Here is a 15753-nt window from a genome sequence, read left to right as displayed (position 1 = left end):
TCAAATATTTTCATTTTTATGCGGAATTCGAGAAATTATATGATATTTGAGAAAATATTGGTCGTAAGAGTCGTTTAGCATATTTGGTATAATCTGATGATGATGGGACCCTAGCTTGACTTTAGTTTTTACCTGTTGACCCTGGGATGGTTTGAATCATAGTAGAGACCAATCATCACGATCGGGTGGATTTGGTGCCTAACACCTTCCGAAACCCGTAACCTGACCCTCTACCCATTTCTCTAATCCGTTGATCAATCCATATCCATTTGGAGTTATTTATGGTTCTTAAACCTAAACTAGGCGGCAACTCCATATTTTTAAAAAATCCCTAATTTACTAATTTGTCCCTTATCTACCATTTAATGAAAAAAGAGTCGAGGTGATTTCACATGGTTGGACATCTGATGGAATTCACAGAATTGTCCGTTGTCCAAGTTTTGAGGGAGAGGATTGGACAAAGGCTTAGGTTATTATGGTGTCAACAATCTCCTTTTCATCAATTTTTGATAGACAACACTAAGAGACATTCCAAGATTGGAGAATTATTTTCTAAGTTTGACTTGTGACGACTGAGTGGCTTGAGGAACTAGGATGAAAGAGGTGTTAGCTGCTTAAGGAATTGACACTAGATTTAAATTTTTGGGTTTTGATTTAAATGATTTACCAAAAAATCCTGAAGAGTAGGCATCTTCAACTTGGTTTCCAGCCTCAAGGAGGGACTTAAAAGTAGGAAGGTATTAAGACATTCAGTAGTTAGCCTAGTTTGGAGTGAGATTCTTAAAGATGATCTTGACTTGTTCTTTTTCCTGAGGTTGGTCCCATAATTAAGCGGTTTTAGTTCTCTATCGAGCAAGGAACTCAGTAAAAGTATTCCCGGGCTTCTACTTAGTCGTTTTTAAATCTCTTCTTGTGAGTTTGATATCTGTATTGAATGAGTATCGACCAATAAACTCCTCCATCAATTCATGCCATGTTCTTACTAAAGAGAGTTTAGTGATATTAGCCAACGTAAGGCAGATCTTGTAAGGGTTCTCTAAAAAAATTGGGCCAACTGTTCTTCACTTAGATGATCTATTAACAAAAGGGATTATCACCAAAAGCTTACAAAGAACATGTTATTAGGTTTAGTCTTTTGGGGAAATCTTTTATGTATTTGAAATAGATTACTTTGAAGTGGTTATGTAATTGACATTAACATTAATACTAAATAAAAAATTTTTATGCTTATTTCCTGTTTCCATTTATATTATGTATATTTTGTTTTAATTGAAGTAGTACATGAAATGTCTTGACAAGACAAATAACGTGGGCACAACTAAAAGCTATATTAGAAAATATATTGATGGTGAAAATGTGGCATAGTTAAATGCCTCTAATTGCGCCTTTTACCAAGTTAATCCTGAAAATGTGGCTCACCTATTTGTCGAATGTCACTATAGAGTTACTATTTGAAAAAAATTGAAAAGGAAGATGATGCTATCAACAACAATAGGGTCCTAGGCTACTGAAATTCCTTGGTTAGCCAAAGCCTTGAAGAATAATAAGTGGATCAACCATGTTAGAAGAGTTGTTTTTGCCACCTTCATCTATCATGTCTGGCGTGAGCGGTGTGAAAGGATCTTGAACAATACCTCGAGGCCTAAGGAAGATGTGTATTTTCCATTATTAATGATATAAGACTCAGGTTTGGGCTCTTCGATTATCAAGTGGAAGATATTGACGCCAATAGAAAATTCTCTGAAGCTTGGGGTTTAGACCCCTCGTTCGTACATAGACCTCCCGTGAGATGCATGTGGACAAGGCCAACCTCCAACTTCTTTAAACTCAATACAGATGGTTCCCTAAAAGGTAGCTTGGGGGGCATGGAGCTATAATTAGGGACGATCAAGGCAATGAGGTAAGGTTACTTTCAGAAGGTTGTCAAGGTAAATCGGTAATCTATTACGAGTTGGAAGCAATCCAAAAGGGGCCGATTATGGCCATGAAGATGAACATTGACAATGTTGAGGTTGCTGCTGACTCCTCAATAGCTATTGGATGCATCCAAGGTTCTTTTCAAAGCCCATGGTATGTGCGTAGGTTAGTGGAAGAAATTCAAAGACTAAGAACCCTGTTTAAGACTTGTACTTTCTCTTTTTGCTTTAAGGAAACAAATAGAGTGGCTGATTTTTTGGCTTCCCATTGGAATGAAGTGATGATGATTGAATTTTCCCTACCCCTAACTAGAGTGATTGATAAGTTAATTAGTAAGGATGCGAGAGGAAATATTTACTACAGAATGTAATGGTCCCTTTAATTTAATATATCTAGTCTGGGGGTCAGCCTAACCCCCTTTTACCCTAAAAAAAAACATACAACTGTCATGACTCACATTAATATGTAATCGAAATATGATATTAAATAATTTAATTAAATATTGAGAATATTGATGATTTTAAAATTCATGTTCACGTGTAAAATGTTTTATTTATAGAATCTTAAAATTGAGTCTTTTTCAAAATGTTTTGAAATTCACTATTAGCATAATTGGTTTAATTGGTCAAGTGAGAGAATGTTAGAACTTTATATTGTGTGGCCCATTGACTTCACGATTTTATGGTTTAAATGCACAAGGATTTTATATATAAAAATGTATCAAAATAAAAAAATCCTAATATCGTTAAAATAGTTAATATTCTTTAAGATTAGTAAGAGACCTTGATGGATAATAAACTAACTAAAAAAATAATTCTAAGCCTTCAACCTTCATCTATAAAAGGGGATCGGCAACCACATATTGGCAAAGAATATAAAATGAATTAATTTTGGAAAACAAACATAGAAGAGAGTACTAGTATAGTGATATCCATCAATCACTAGTACTTAGCCGATCCACATGAAATTAACCACCACACACGAATTTACTTGAAGAGACATACAACTAAACAATAACTAAGAAATTAACCACCAGACACGAATTTACTTGAAGACCTTAAATCAGAGAAAAATCAAAGAACCACATCAGTTTCACTATGCTCAAAAGGCTAAAACAGAATTAGTTAGACTTTAACGGTAATTTCTTGTTAAGTACTACCATTAGATTCTGTGAACCCTAACACACGGCGCAATGTACAGACTTCAAATCCTAAAAGAGTCTCAATCCAGAGTGAATGTCCCATTCCTATAATAACATAGGGTGTCTACATGGCACATTTTAGTTGGAGATTAACCACATCGGGTGGCATGCAACTTAAAAAACAGCTTGGTTAGGAGCCCAATGTTTTTGAAACTCCTACTACAATGTGCCACGTAGATACTATTATTCTATAGGAACAGGACACCACTATGGATCTTGATTCATCTTTAAATATCATATTTTACCATTTATGGCTGAAAATTAAAATCGGAAAGCATTTTGAATAAGCTATTTCCCTGAAGAGAAGATCACAGAGACCTGGTTCTTCTCTTGAACAATTTTTTCTCCTTCCATTAACAAATATAAAAATCAATTTTCTTCTATTACAACCAGTACCCAGAACAGTATAACAAGAAAAGAAAAACAAACACAGCCACACGCACAAGACAGTATATACTATGTGTTAGACAACAGGACAAGATGCAAGGGAATTATTTATGGGTAGCCTATATTAGCTACTGCAGGGAATATCAGGGATTAAAAAACCCATTGATATATCCTTGGTGCTTCTCCCACTTGAGAGGCTTCACAATCTCCCACGTGAAGTCGGGGTCATCCCTGCCAAAGTGACCATAGGCTGCTGTCTTCAAGAACCTCCCATTGCCACCCCTCTTCAAGTCAAGGTCAATAATGATCATCCCTGGCCTGAAGTCGAAGTTCTCCTTCACAATCTTGAGGATCTCCTTGTCAGGGATCTTTCCAGTACCATATGTGTCCACAAACACTGATAAGGGTTCAGGAACACCAATTGCATAGGAAACCTGCACAATGCACCGACGAGCAAGCCCACCAGCAACAATACTCTTGGCAGCTTGCCTAACAAGGTAGGCTCCACTCCTGTCTACCTTAGTGGGGTCCTTCCCAGAGAAGGCACCACCACCATGGGCTCCCCAACCACCATAGGTATCAACAATGATCTTACGTCCAGTGAGACCGGCATCACCATGAGGGCCACCAATAACAAAACGACCAGATGGGTTCAGATGGAATATAGTCTTCTCATCGAGGTATTTCTCGGGTATAACAGGCTTGATGACGTGTTCCTTGAGGTCGGCAGCAATCTCATCATTAGTTACAGTCTCATCATGCTGGGTTGAGATGAGAACAGTGTGGACACGGATGGGAACCATGGCCCCATTGTCATTTTGGTACTCAACAGTGACTTGGGTCTTCCCATCAGGCCTTATCCAGGGACATGTGCCATTCTTGCGGACCTCAGTGAGGCGGAAACCAAGCTTAGTGGCAAGGACGTGACTGAGGGGCATCAACTCAGGAGTCTCATCAGTAGCATAACCAAACATGTGACCCTGGTCACCAGCACCAATCTCTTCAGGGCGCTTGGTGAAGTGGCCATGCACACCTTGGGCAATATCAGGGCTCTGCTGCTCAATATTGACCAAAACCTTGCAGCTATTGGCATCAAGACCTACGTCCTCAGATACAAATCCAATAGCACGACAGGTGTTACGCACAATCTTCTCATAGTTGATATTGGCCTTGGTTGTGATCTCTCCAAATACCATTACCATGTTGGTTTTGGTGCAGGTCTCACAAGCTACCTTGCTGTCAGGGTCCTGTTCTAAGCAGGCATCAAGCACCGCATCAGAGATCTGATCACACAATTTGTCTGGGTGACCCTCATTCACAGATTCAGAAGTGAATAGGAAAGTATCCATTCTCTCATGCTGCACAGAAAACATGACCCAAGCAGATGAATTAATATATGAAGGACTAATTCATGGTGCAGCTGAGCTGGTAAGGGATTTGTCTTGCTGCATTTTCTGGATATCCATGAGTATGGAAAAATAAAAAGCAAAGAAAATTTTCCTTTATTTTTCAATTTCCACACAGATAATCACATTACCATCCATAAAAAGACAATACTTGAGTGCGGAGTTTGAACAATATTGTCTAGCATATCTGAACCACAGATGCACTCAAGTATGAATAAGGTAGTTTATCGGACAAAGGCAAAAGATATTCCAGAGAATGGAATGGTTCTAACTTTTAAAGTTTGCTTCATTTTGAAATTTAGCCAAACTGATAGGAGATCAGTAGAGAATATCAGCACAATATCGCTTTATTGAAAGTCAATATTCCCAAAGAAGAAAGTAAAAGGAACAACAAATAGAATCCTAAAAACAACAAATTCAAATTCAAATTCAATAATGAATTCATATATCACTATCTGTGACTAATTCTGCTGTACATGTTAGCTAATAAATGTTCAATTTCAAAGTGAAAGAAAATCCAAGTAGCCGGATCAGAAAACAAACCGAAGTACCAAATAACCGACTTGAAATGGTCCTCCAGATTCCCATGAAAATATTCTTGAGCATAATTTCAATGTTCCTTGGGGACACCAACACCATAAAAATCTCGAATTGTATCCTTTCATAAGCAAATGTAGGGAAAAGAACACATTAAAAGTCAGTTATTGCAAGATAAACATCATTTACAGTAATCAAGAACAATAATAAGAAGGGCGATAAACAAAGATCTACTTCGAAGAAAAAAAGAATCAGATCTAACAGATCAATCGAAATGGAGAAAATTAAGGCAACTCACTAGCCTTCTGAATCAAGCATTCATGGGGTAGAACCAGAAAAAGATCAGATCTTTGAGTATCTAAAGCATTCGTCGATAAACTTTCAAAGTAGAAAATCATATTAAAGAAAAGGATCGTAAACCCTAGAACTCAAAACTAGTCCAGAATATCAGAAAATATAATCTGATCTTCCAGCTTTGATTCCTGCCAATTCGAGACAATGTTCTCAGGCAAAATAACTAAATTGAAGGAGAATTAGCTGAAAAAGTTCCGAATCATTAACTGGTGGAGATAGATCTAGCTTAAAGAGGATTGTAGAACTTCATCCTCACCTAGTCAAAGCGACCATCAACTTTCACATTAGCTTTACTGATCAACACAGATGTGATTATCTAATTTCCGAATACTAAGTTCAAACATCAAAGAAATTTGTTTATCGCAAGAGTAAAAATAAGTACTGCCAGATTTTCAACACGTGCATCGAAATTCACAAAAATCGAATCAGAATCACGAATTACATAACAAAACCAGCATGAACACTAGGATGTGCAAGTATTCCTATCAAACTCCACATAACATACTGACTTCAATCCATTTTCCAAAGAAAACAACCAAAACTTTACTTCGATTGACATGGAACTGCAGAAAACAAATAAAATTTAGTTATATGAATTTCCTAACAGGTTCAACACTAAGTTCAAACTTCAAAGAGCTTTGTTCATCACAAAACTTTAAAACAAATACAGCCAGATCTTCAACTCATGCATCAAGATCCCTTAAAATCGACTCAGAATCACGAATTACATAACAAAAACAACATGAACACTAGGATGTGTAAGAATTTCTAACAAGTTCCACATACAGACAAATCAATTTTCCAAAGAAAACACCCGAAACTTTACTTCGATTACCACTGAAGTGCAGAAACAAATTTAATTATCTAAAAATCCGATCAGGCTCAACACTAATTTCAAACATCAAAGAGCTTTGTTAGTCGCAAGAGTGAAAAGAACTACTGCCAGATCTTTAACTCATGCATTGAGATCCATAGAAAATGTATTCGGAATCACGAGCACGAACACTATGTTCTGTAAGCATTTCTATCAAACTCCACGAAACATACATATTCCAATAGATTTTCAAAAGAAAACAACCGAAATAGAACATAGTAACAAGAATCTGATAAACAGTAGCAGAATCAAACATTACACAGATAAGCTGCAATCAATGAATATTAAGAGGAACTACGAAGACAAGAAAGCTACCTGGAGCTAGTGATGCTGCTGATCGTTATTTTTGAAAAAGGGCCTTACGCGGAACTCTACTCTACGTGTCTTTGTCATAATCTTGGCGCCCTTATTTATAGTTATAGTTAAACGGCCTCGCCACTGCATTTTGATTCGATTGTTTCTTTGGTGGGATCCACCATGACCAACTCTAGCAGGTCATCAACTCGGCGCGTCACTAATCAGCTATTCGGCTTGGCTCATGAAGCTTAGAAGACCTAAATGCCCATAAATTGTTTACTTGTTTGCAGACAGGTAAGGGTTTAGTCTTTTTAATGTTTGGGTGATAAGTTTCAACCTGAATCTTTCCTCTTTATTATCTTGTTTCATTAGGTGAACATCTTAATCAAATGAGAAAATATTTGATTTGCAACACGGATCCATGATATCAGGGGCGGAGCCAGGATCTAACTCATGTGGGGGCAATGTAAGGGTTCAAGTTTTTTTGTGAGGGCAACGAAGATTGTAATTTTTTTTGTGGGGGCAACATAACAATGGAAACTGTTTTGTAGGGGCAACTAAGACTGTAAAATAAATTGGGAGAGCAATAGTTCATTATTCACCATTATTATCTATTGCAATAGTTCATTACTCCAAAGAAGGTTAGAAAATTCGTATGGGGGCAAGTGCCCCCATTGCCCCACTCTAAATCCGCCCCTGCATGATATACTACTCAACTAGGTCGTATCCAAACATCCCTTTATAAATTTTATAACATATTATAGACCTATGAAATTAGGGGTAGGATTGAGTCATGTTGAATGTTGTTGTTAGTAATTTTGTTAAAAACTCTATAATCAAACCCGACCTTTTTATTAAACAAATAATATGACATGTCCCGCATTACCCATTTAATAAACAAGTTGTTGCCTCATATTCAAGTTGACACACAACCCTTGAATATGCCACGATTATATTTTTTACATAAATTTTGAATCTTAAGTTTGAAAAAAAAAAAAAAAAAAATATATATATATATATATATATATATATGGGAAATGTTCAGCACCCTAAGTTTTACCACACACTTTAACAAACGTTTTTTGTCCTACATGGGTTAGAAGTTTTGGAATGAGCTGATTTTTGGTGAGGATGATCTCTATGATTAGAAGATCATCCTCCCCAAAAATCAGCCCATTCCGAAATGTGTTAACCCCATGTTTACACGTTGAAAAATCGTGGACCGTCCATTTTTTGTAAATCAATTTTGATGGGGTTAGAAGTTTTGGAATGAGCTGATTTTTGGTGAGGATGATCGCCTCACCATAGAGATCATCCTCACCAAAAATCAGCTCATTCCGAAACTTCTAACCCATGTAAGACAAAACGCGTTTGTTAAAGTGTGTGGTAAAACTAAGGGTGGCGAACGGGACCCTATATATATATATATATTACACAAATATTACCAATAACAATCACCAACTATAAACCAACATCAACTAAGATACTACCAATATAATTTTTTTAAAACCCCTAGAATAGTTATTGATAGTTGATATGTAGCTAGTATTTCATGATTTAAATTGGTTAAATGTGAGTTAAGTTATGCTATGCAAGTCAACACAAAACATTAATGACAAGATACTTAAACGTTATAAATAAGTAATTGATCTTGACTTGAACATGACATGTTTAATTATCAAGCTAGACTAGTCGACATGATTATAACACGTACATAATTAGGTTTAACACAAACCCCTTAACTTCGTATCGTGTTCATGGATCGTGTTACAAATTTTCACCCGTACTTGAAATTCTTGGGCCTGTTTGGTCGCGCCAAAAAGCCATGCATGGTTTTATAGCTTGTCCAAGCTTAAGATAATTAGCGTGAAATGTTTTTCTCATTGACTCTCCAATATCCAAGTCATTTTAGTTGAAATTTGAAAATCTTGAATGAGTCATCTTGATCTAGTACGTCCATTAACGATTTTGTCTCTACAACTCAAGTGGGATTGCTTTTGTAAAAAGAGGGAATCCTTGTATGATATATTGTACAAAAATGTTCAAATAATGCGTAAGTCACGCAAATTCCACTCTTTAATCAAACTCTAATGCTATGAACTTTGTGAAAAGCTTCCTCTACTATTAAGCTAGAAATCCTTTAATGAGATTCTTGATAAGATTTACATTCTCGGTGATTTTAATTGATAAAGATACCTCAACTTTTTCCTATTTTGTAGGGGAAGCTATTGTAAATTATGATTTTGGTAAAAGAGAAAAGATAAAAATGTTGGGAAGAACTCATCAAGAAAATATATTATTGTAATAATTTTATATGTTTTTATTTTATTAAACATTTAAACGTTGTTTGTACGCACCATACGTGAAATAGGAATCTTTCCACTTTCTTAAAAGTGTTACATACTTGAAATGATAGGTGCTTATGCTTTATAAAGAATAACGATCCAATTAAAGAATTATAATATAAGATTTATAGGAATGTTTAGTGATGTGAACACAACTTGTATCCACATAATTGGTGAGATGGTATCAAACTTTTTTTTTATTTTTTATTTTATTAAAAAAAAAAAAGAAGGGGGGGGGGGGGGACCAACCCAAATAAATAAAACAAATTCATGTGTGTTTGATTAGTGACTAATCTACATCAAAGAGAGGTAAGATTCTTTGTAACAATTTAAGGATCTCTTCTTGTTTGCTATGCTTTGTGATGGTACAAGGAACAAGGATTCTAATATGTCAAAGATGCGACCCCTTTTACTTGTTCCGTTTTATATTGTCTCAATAGAGAAAGATGTTGAAAATATGATTCAAAAATAGCAAGAGATATGAGATCATAAAATAAAGATATTGATTGAAAGATCTTGTTCTTCAACATTAAATCCTAATGCAATTTGTTGAATTTTGGATAAAAATCGAGAATGCACGGGTCTTTCAAGGCTCAATCCAAATGCAATTTTTTTCACTTTAGATAAAAGTCAATAATGCACAAGATTTATAAGACAAACTTTCAGTATACAATCCCAGATCCCTGTTACAGCTTTTAGATTTGCACAACCTGGTTGTGGTTTCACAACGTGAATGTGGCGCCTCGTCAAACACTAACACAAATCCCCATGTCAGATCTCGAGGTACTAGGTAGCACCTCGAAATCTCGACATGGTCTCCTCTGTTTATATTAGCATTCCAAGACGTTCAACCTGCACCTGATAAATGACATACAATCCTGCATATAAAAATACAAAATAGAATACTAACGGAAGCCTATATACATCTAATAACGTACAAAAATTAAAGTGCAGAAGAAGAAGTTTATATACATGATTATACAGAAATTTCTCATTCTAACAAAATTCCAAACACTCAAAAATAAAATCTATATTACTTTTGGACGAATCAACACCACTAGGGGTAATAACCCCAATACTCACCAGATAATGGACTCTAGTCGTTTATCTAACCCACCAGATGGTCCCCACTGGTTGGTTCTACGCCCGTCTCGCCAACTACAGGCTTTGAAGTTAAAAAAAAAATAAGAAGGAACGGGTGAATAACAATGGTTACTTAGTAAGGAAATAAACAATTTCTACTAATAACCCCTCCTAACATTAATGAATAAACAAACAAAATCATTTTAAAATATACAAAATTTTACAGAAGAAACTACGATTAACTAGTACATATAGCCAGGGATGAGCAACTAAACATTTTAAAACTGACATTACATCAACCAACAGTACTCACTATAACATTTTCTTTATATACAAATCTAATTGACCAAATAAAAACATTAAACATGCACTTCATTTTATATATCAAAGTAAGGTAACAGATACATAATATACTATGGTGGAGTATTGAAATTAGAGAGTTGGGATTCACGACTAGATCTCTCCTAGTCGCGACATGATGTTACAATTCTTCTTTGATTTTTAGTTCCTAATTTTGTAGTCGGTCGCTACACTTACCACACTTGGTTGACCATTTATTCGGCTTAGGCTGGCCGTTTAACGTGATCGTAAGCACTAGGTCTCTTTTCGATGTGTTAGAACGTTCGGCTAGTATAGATTGTTAGTGATCACTGACTAATCATCCTCGTCTATACCTATCAGACGTGCATGTGATTCCCAAATATACAAACCATTCGAATACGACCACCTTTACATTACAAGTTCACTGGTAAAGATAGAGAGGAATAACTAGGATTTTAGTTGTGACTCCACTCTCATACGCATCCCATACCACATATAAGCTTGGCGGTCCCTACTGTACATCCCAGGATAGTACACCATTCTGGAAGATATGACGTATTATCCCTTCAGGTATTCACAGACTCTTTAACAGCTCACAAAATAACTACACATACACACACACACATATATATATATATATATATATATATATATATATATATATATATATATATATATATATATATTATTTTCATATGAAAACAAAAGAGAAATTAATAATACAAGGTTGAGAATGGAAATCTAGTTTCCTACTATGCAACTGTGGCCAGCCGGTTAAAATAAATAACGGAACGGAAACGTAAACAGTGCCTCGCACTAACAGAAAGTAAATAAACATGTCACCAGTAACATTATCCCTAGATATCCGTTCACCAACCTACACACAACACAACAATGTAAAATGCAGACATCATCCATCGGGTGTGACTCTGACATTTTACCGTTTCATACCCTTTTTCCCTTTTTTCGATTTTTATCGTTTTCAAATTTTCAAATAAAATATCCACTTTTTGATATTCATCAACTCCATTTGAGTTCATTGAATATTAAATCATTTTTTCAACTATGAAATTCATTTTTTTTAATAACATTGAAAAAGTACAAAACTTAGATCAAAATGAGGTCCGAGCGTTGCACATGACCCAAACCCGATGAAATATCCTACCCACGTATACTTTGTTATAAAATACAATTAAACATATCAAATATGCAAGTTCTTATGTGAATTTGAAATAAATAATTTAATTCTATATTTTTAGAAACAAATCACAAATTTTTAATAAAATCTTAAATGCAATTTTCACAATCTACGATTACTAATAGAAATTGAAAGTTTCTTACAATCTCTATACGAAAGAATTGAAACACGTGCGCGGAAATCAAGACAGATCAAATTTCAAAGTGACTTATTTTTTAATCTGACCTGGTGGTTTTGAAGATCACGATGTCGTCGTCCTTTCTCCCTTCTGCGGTGGAAAACGATTTGAAAGTTTCGAAACCCCCGTATATATATATATATATATACGACTGATTTTTGACGATACCGGACGAAAGAGAAGATAAAATGAAGAGATTTTGGGTGGCTTTTGTAGATATCGAAGCTGCGGACCTTTTTTCCTTCTGCGTCAATCGTCGAAGCAGGCCGTTTGTAATGAATCTGAGGTGGAAATCGGAGAAAAAATAAAAAAAAAAAATTTATAAAAAGCTGGGCAGAATTTGGGTTGTTTAAAACTAAGGTGATAGTGAAAAAAATTAAAAAAATTTATTTATATATATATCTGGGGAGAAAATCGGTATTTTGCCTATTATTTTGATTGACAATAACTTGACCGTCTAGACTCCAAAAGTGACGAATGAATACTCTATTTCGTTTAATTTTTCATTCTAGATCTAATGGTGTAGTGAATTTCTACAAATTCTATTTTTAACAAAATTTTACATTTTTGGCTTGAGGTGACCTCTAAAATTGACGTCATTTTCGTTTTTGACGATAATTCGACTTTTTGTACTAAAAAAATGACAAATAAATATTTCATTTTCAATAATTTTTCATTACAAATCCAATGGTATAATCGAATCTTAATAATTCTTGCTCTAGCAAAAAGTCACTATTTTAGCTTGATTCGACTCGATACTCGAGGATTTTGTAATATTTATGTTCGGACTCGCATTTGAGCTTATTTATAGGCTAAAGTATGTTTTTCGATCATTTTGAATCAAATGGTGAGGTCGGATTTCCTTAAAAATGATCAGACACCTCTTAAAATTTTACCCCTAAGTATCACTTTCAAGATTTTCTCAAAATTCCATTATTTATTTTCCTCCAGATACGAATTGAAAACTCGAGGTTTTACAGTGAATAAACCTATAATTGACGGACTAAGGGGTCAAAATTTTCATTGTTATTTATTTTTCGACTAGCCAAAACCATAAAATTAATGGAGGATGGGCAAAATTTAATAGATCTATTGAATTTTGTTGGGGAAAAGATTTGAAGTCAAGACCTTATTTTCTCTTGAGTTTGGTTGGTGTAGGATTTTTCCATTTTTTGTGAAACCTTAGTTAAGAAAATATTTTCCTTATTTTTGCTAGTTGAAAAGCCAAAGATTCTTTCTTTTTTTCTTTCTTTTAAGAGTTATAGAAATAACTCTCTAAATATTTAGTTTCACATCGGGTAAATATAAGATTTATGCTCCACTTATAAATGTTCCCACTTTCTTATTTACTTGAGTATGGGAGAGAAAGAGATTGGGCCTTGCGTACACATAGGAGCCTAAGGCACCATGACACTGCAGCCCATTGTATTTGGGGCCAACCCGTTAAAAATTCTTAGTGTGCGTGTGCGCATGCGATGCACTTGTGAAAGACCTACTTTTGCACAAATTCGTTTGATTGTTTTTTACTTAAAGATTTCATCTCAATCATTGATCTATCTAACTGTTAAAATTAATCTCTATTGATTGTTTGGATTCCCCAACGTTCAAAAACAGGACAATAAAGGCCCAAACGTCTCTCTTTTTAATTTATTGGATCGTTGGGCTTCTTTATCACTTTGGGCTTTAATTATTATAAAAGAGGAATATGTTCTAGAGTTCCGTACGCAAAAATATAAGCTAGAAACATGAACTTCTGATACCCCTGTCTTTTGTTATTCTAATTCTCACTACTTATACATCGACTAATTTGATCAAATTCATAGAAAGTCTATTATTTTCGAGTACACAGTTAACAGACTTATAACTATAGAATCTTGAAAACTGATCACCTAGGATCGATTTCACTATGGATATCATCTTAAAGGGGTGAAATTGATTTTAAAGACAGTAGCTTCTCCGTACCTCAATCACTCAATCCGATAAATTCATTCTAGCTATTCTTATTGTCTAAATTATACAACATTTTTCTAATTCAGATTTCTACATTAGGTTCAACACAAATAACTCAAAAACACATCAAATTTATCTCTTTGGCATGATTCAGAGTGGCACATCACCAAACATATTAAAATGTAACTTCATCTATACCAAACTACTTCAAATAGAAAAAAAAAATTTCACACAAAGTTGATGAATTAATCCAACACATAGAATTTCGTTTTGAAATCAAGATAAACCTAATAGCTATAATAGATTGATAATAACACAACCCAAGGCAACATTGTTTTAAAATCATGTAGCAATCACTCCCATGGAAACAATGTTGACTTGCCAAACCTATCTTTTAAGGCATACAAAATCTCCAACTCCAACTGACAACATAGTTTAAGATTTCATTTATTTTATTTTTCTTTAGTGAATCTTCACTCTAGAAAACAAAAATTCGGCATTAAATGTTTGCATTATTGCTTTGTAAGAGCTTTTTTATTGGTAGAAAAGTGATTCAATTCGATGAACTTACAATGAAAAAAAAAGAAAGTATGAGGAGAAATCAATTTAAAAAATAAAACTAATAAGTACAAAAATATTTCTTTGTCAACATCAAAATTGTACATAACTAAGATTGTAGAGATCACATAGAACATAGGTCAAGACAAAATCAAGAGATTTTCATTATGGAAGTTGACATAGAAGTTAAGAAATTAAAGTTTTGCACAAACGAATCAAAATGTTTATTGATAAATTAGAACCCTAACTAAAAAAAATGCCAACTACAAACCAAACCCCTAACTAAGTAATAGGGCGAAAATAAAAATTAAAAAAAAAATTAACAACATACTTGGAGTTGTAAATCGCCAGGGTTTCTTGCACATGAGTCTGGAGTCAATTGAACAAATTGCAAATTTTTTCAGGCATTTTTGAGATGCAAAAGATTATTGTAATATACTTTATTTTACCATTTTTTAGCAACGATTTATGTGGGTCACACTTAAAATTGTAAACCAAGCAGGGATAAAATGCAAAGAGGCGTAAAACTTTACTTTCCGTTGTTTTACGGAGAAATCCAACCCCACCAAGCTGGGCCTTACTTTAAATTGAAATTTTGAAGATACTCATCATAATAATTTCCACCATAAACTTAACTATCAAAATTATTTTTAAATATGCGATCTTTTCAAATAAATCCAATATTTACTATAGATATTACTCTAACAATAGATTTATTCAAATATTGCAAGTTTGATGATTTACGCACTAGGGGCACGATGTTTTATGTAATTGTATGGATGGATGTCAAATCCGTTGAGGAATTTCTAGGATTGGGAATCTAAGAAAAAACATGAATAATGATTTTCTGACGACCCCCTCTTACACACGCCCCTTGATGTGGCATAGGCTAGAACCATAAATTATTATTCTCGGGATACACAACTGCACATATTTATGGGGATGTGCATTTATGTATCTCGAGGGAAAATCTATGGTTTTAGCCCATTCCATCTCAAGGGGAGTACAGGGGCATGTGTAAGGGGGGGTATCATAAATCACGACTCAAAAAACATACAACCTAGTGCACAAATCATCAAACTTGCAATATTTGAATAAATCTATCATTAAAGTAATATCTATATTAAATATTGAATTTTTTTGAGTA

General features: G+C 34.5%; 1 protein-coding gene across 2 annotated transcripts; it reads right to left on the bottom strand.

The window, feature by feature from the left end:
* Positions 1–3451: 3451 nt before the first annotated feature.
* LOC147396228 (S-adenosylmethionine synthase 5-like) lies at positions 3452–7072 on the bottom strand. Of its 2 annotated transcripts, XM_086451320.1 has the most exons (3): positions 6992–7072; positions 5455–5569; positions 3452–4863 (listed from the first exon to the last, which is right to left on the bottom strand). In XM_086451320.1, exons 2-3 carry the CDS (start codon positions 5548–5550, stop codon positions 3649–3651), a joined length of 1311 nt encoding a protein of 436 aa, XP_086307446.1. In that variant the 5' UTR covers positions 5551–5569; positions 6992–7072; the 3' UTR covers positions 3452–3648. The 2 variants fall into 2 exon arrangements, with proteins under 2 accessions (XP_086307446.1, XP_086307447.1); XM_086451321.1 differs by lacking the exon at positions 6992–7072 and having other exon boundaries at positions 5455–5915.
* Positions 7073–15753: the final 8681 nt, after the last annotated feature.

Source organism: Akebia trifoliata, chromosome 8 (genome assembly GCF_017979445.1).
Source record: "Akebia trifoliata isolate Shusen 1 chromosome 8, ASM1797944v1, whole genome shotgun sequence".
Classification (NCBI taxonomy): Eukaryota; Viridiplantae; Streptophyta; class Magnoliopsida; order Ranunculales; family Lardizabalaceae; genus Akebia; species Akebia trifoliata.
Note: the sequence above shows the minus strand (reverse complement) of the source record. Positions and strands in the feature narration are given on the sequence as shown.

Coding starts and splice junctions, on each gene's coding strand:
- LOC147396228 (XM_086451320.1), bottom strand. CDS start 5,550: ATGGTGTTGGTGTCCCCAAGGAACATTGAAATTATGCTCAAGAATATT. Junction 4,864..5,454: donor GTCGGTTATTTGGTACTTCG/GTTTGTTTTCTG, acceptor TTTTCTGTGCAG/CATGAGAGAATGGATACTTT.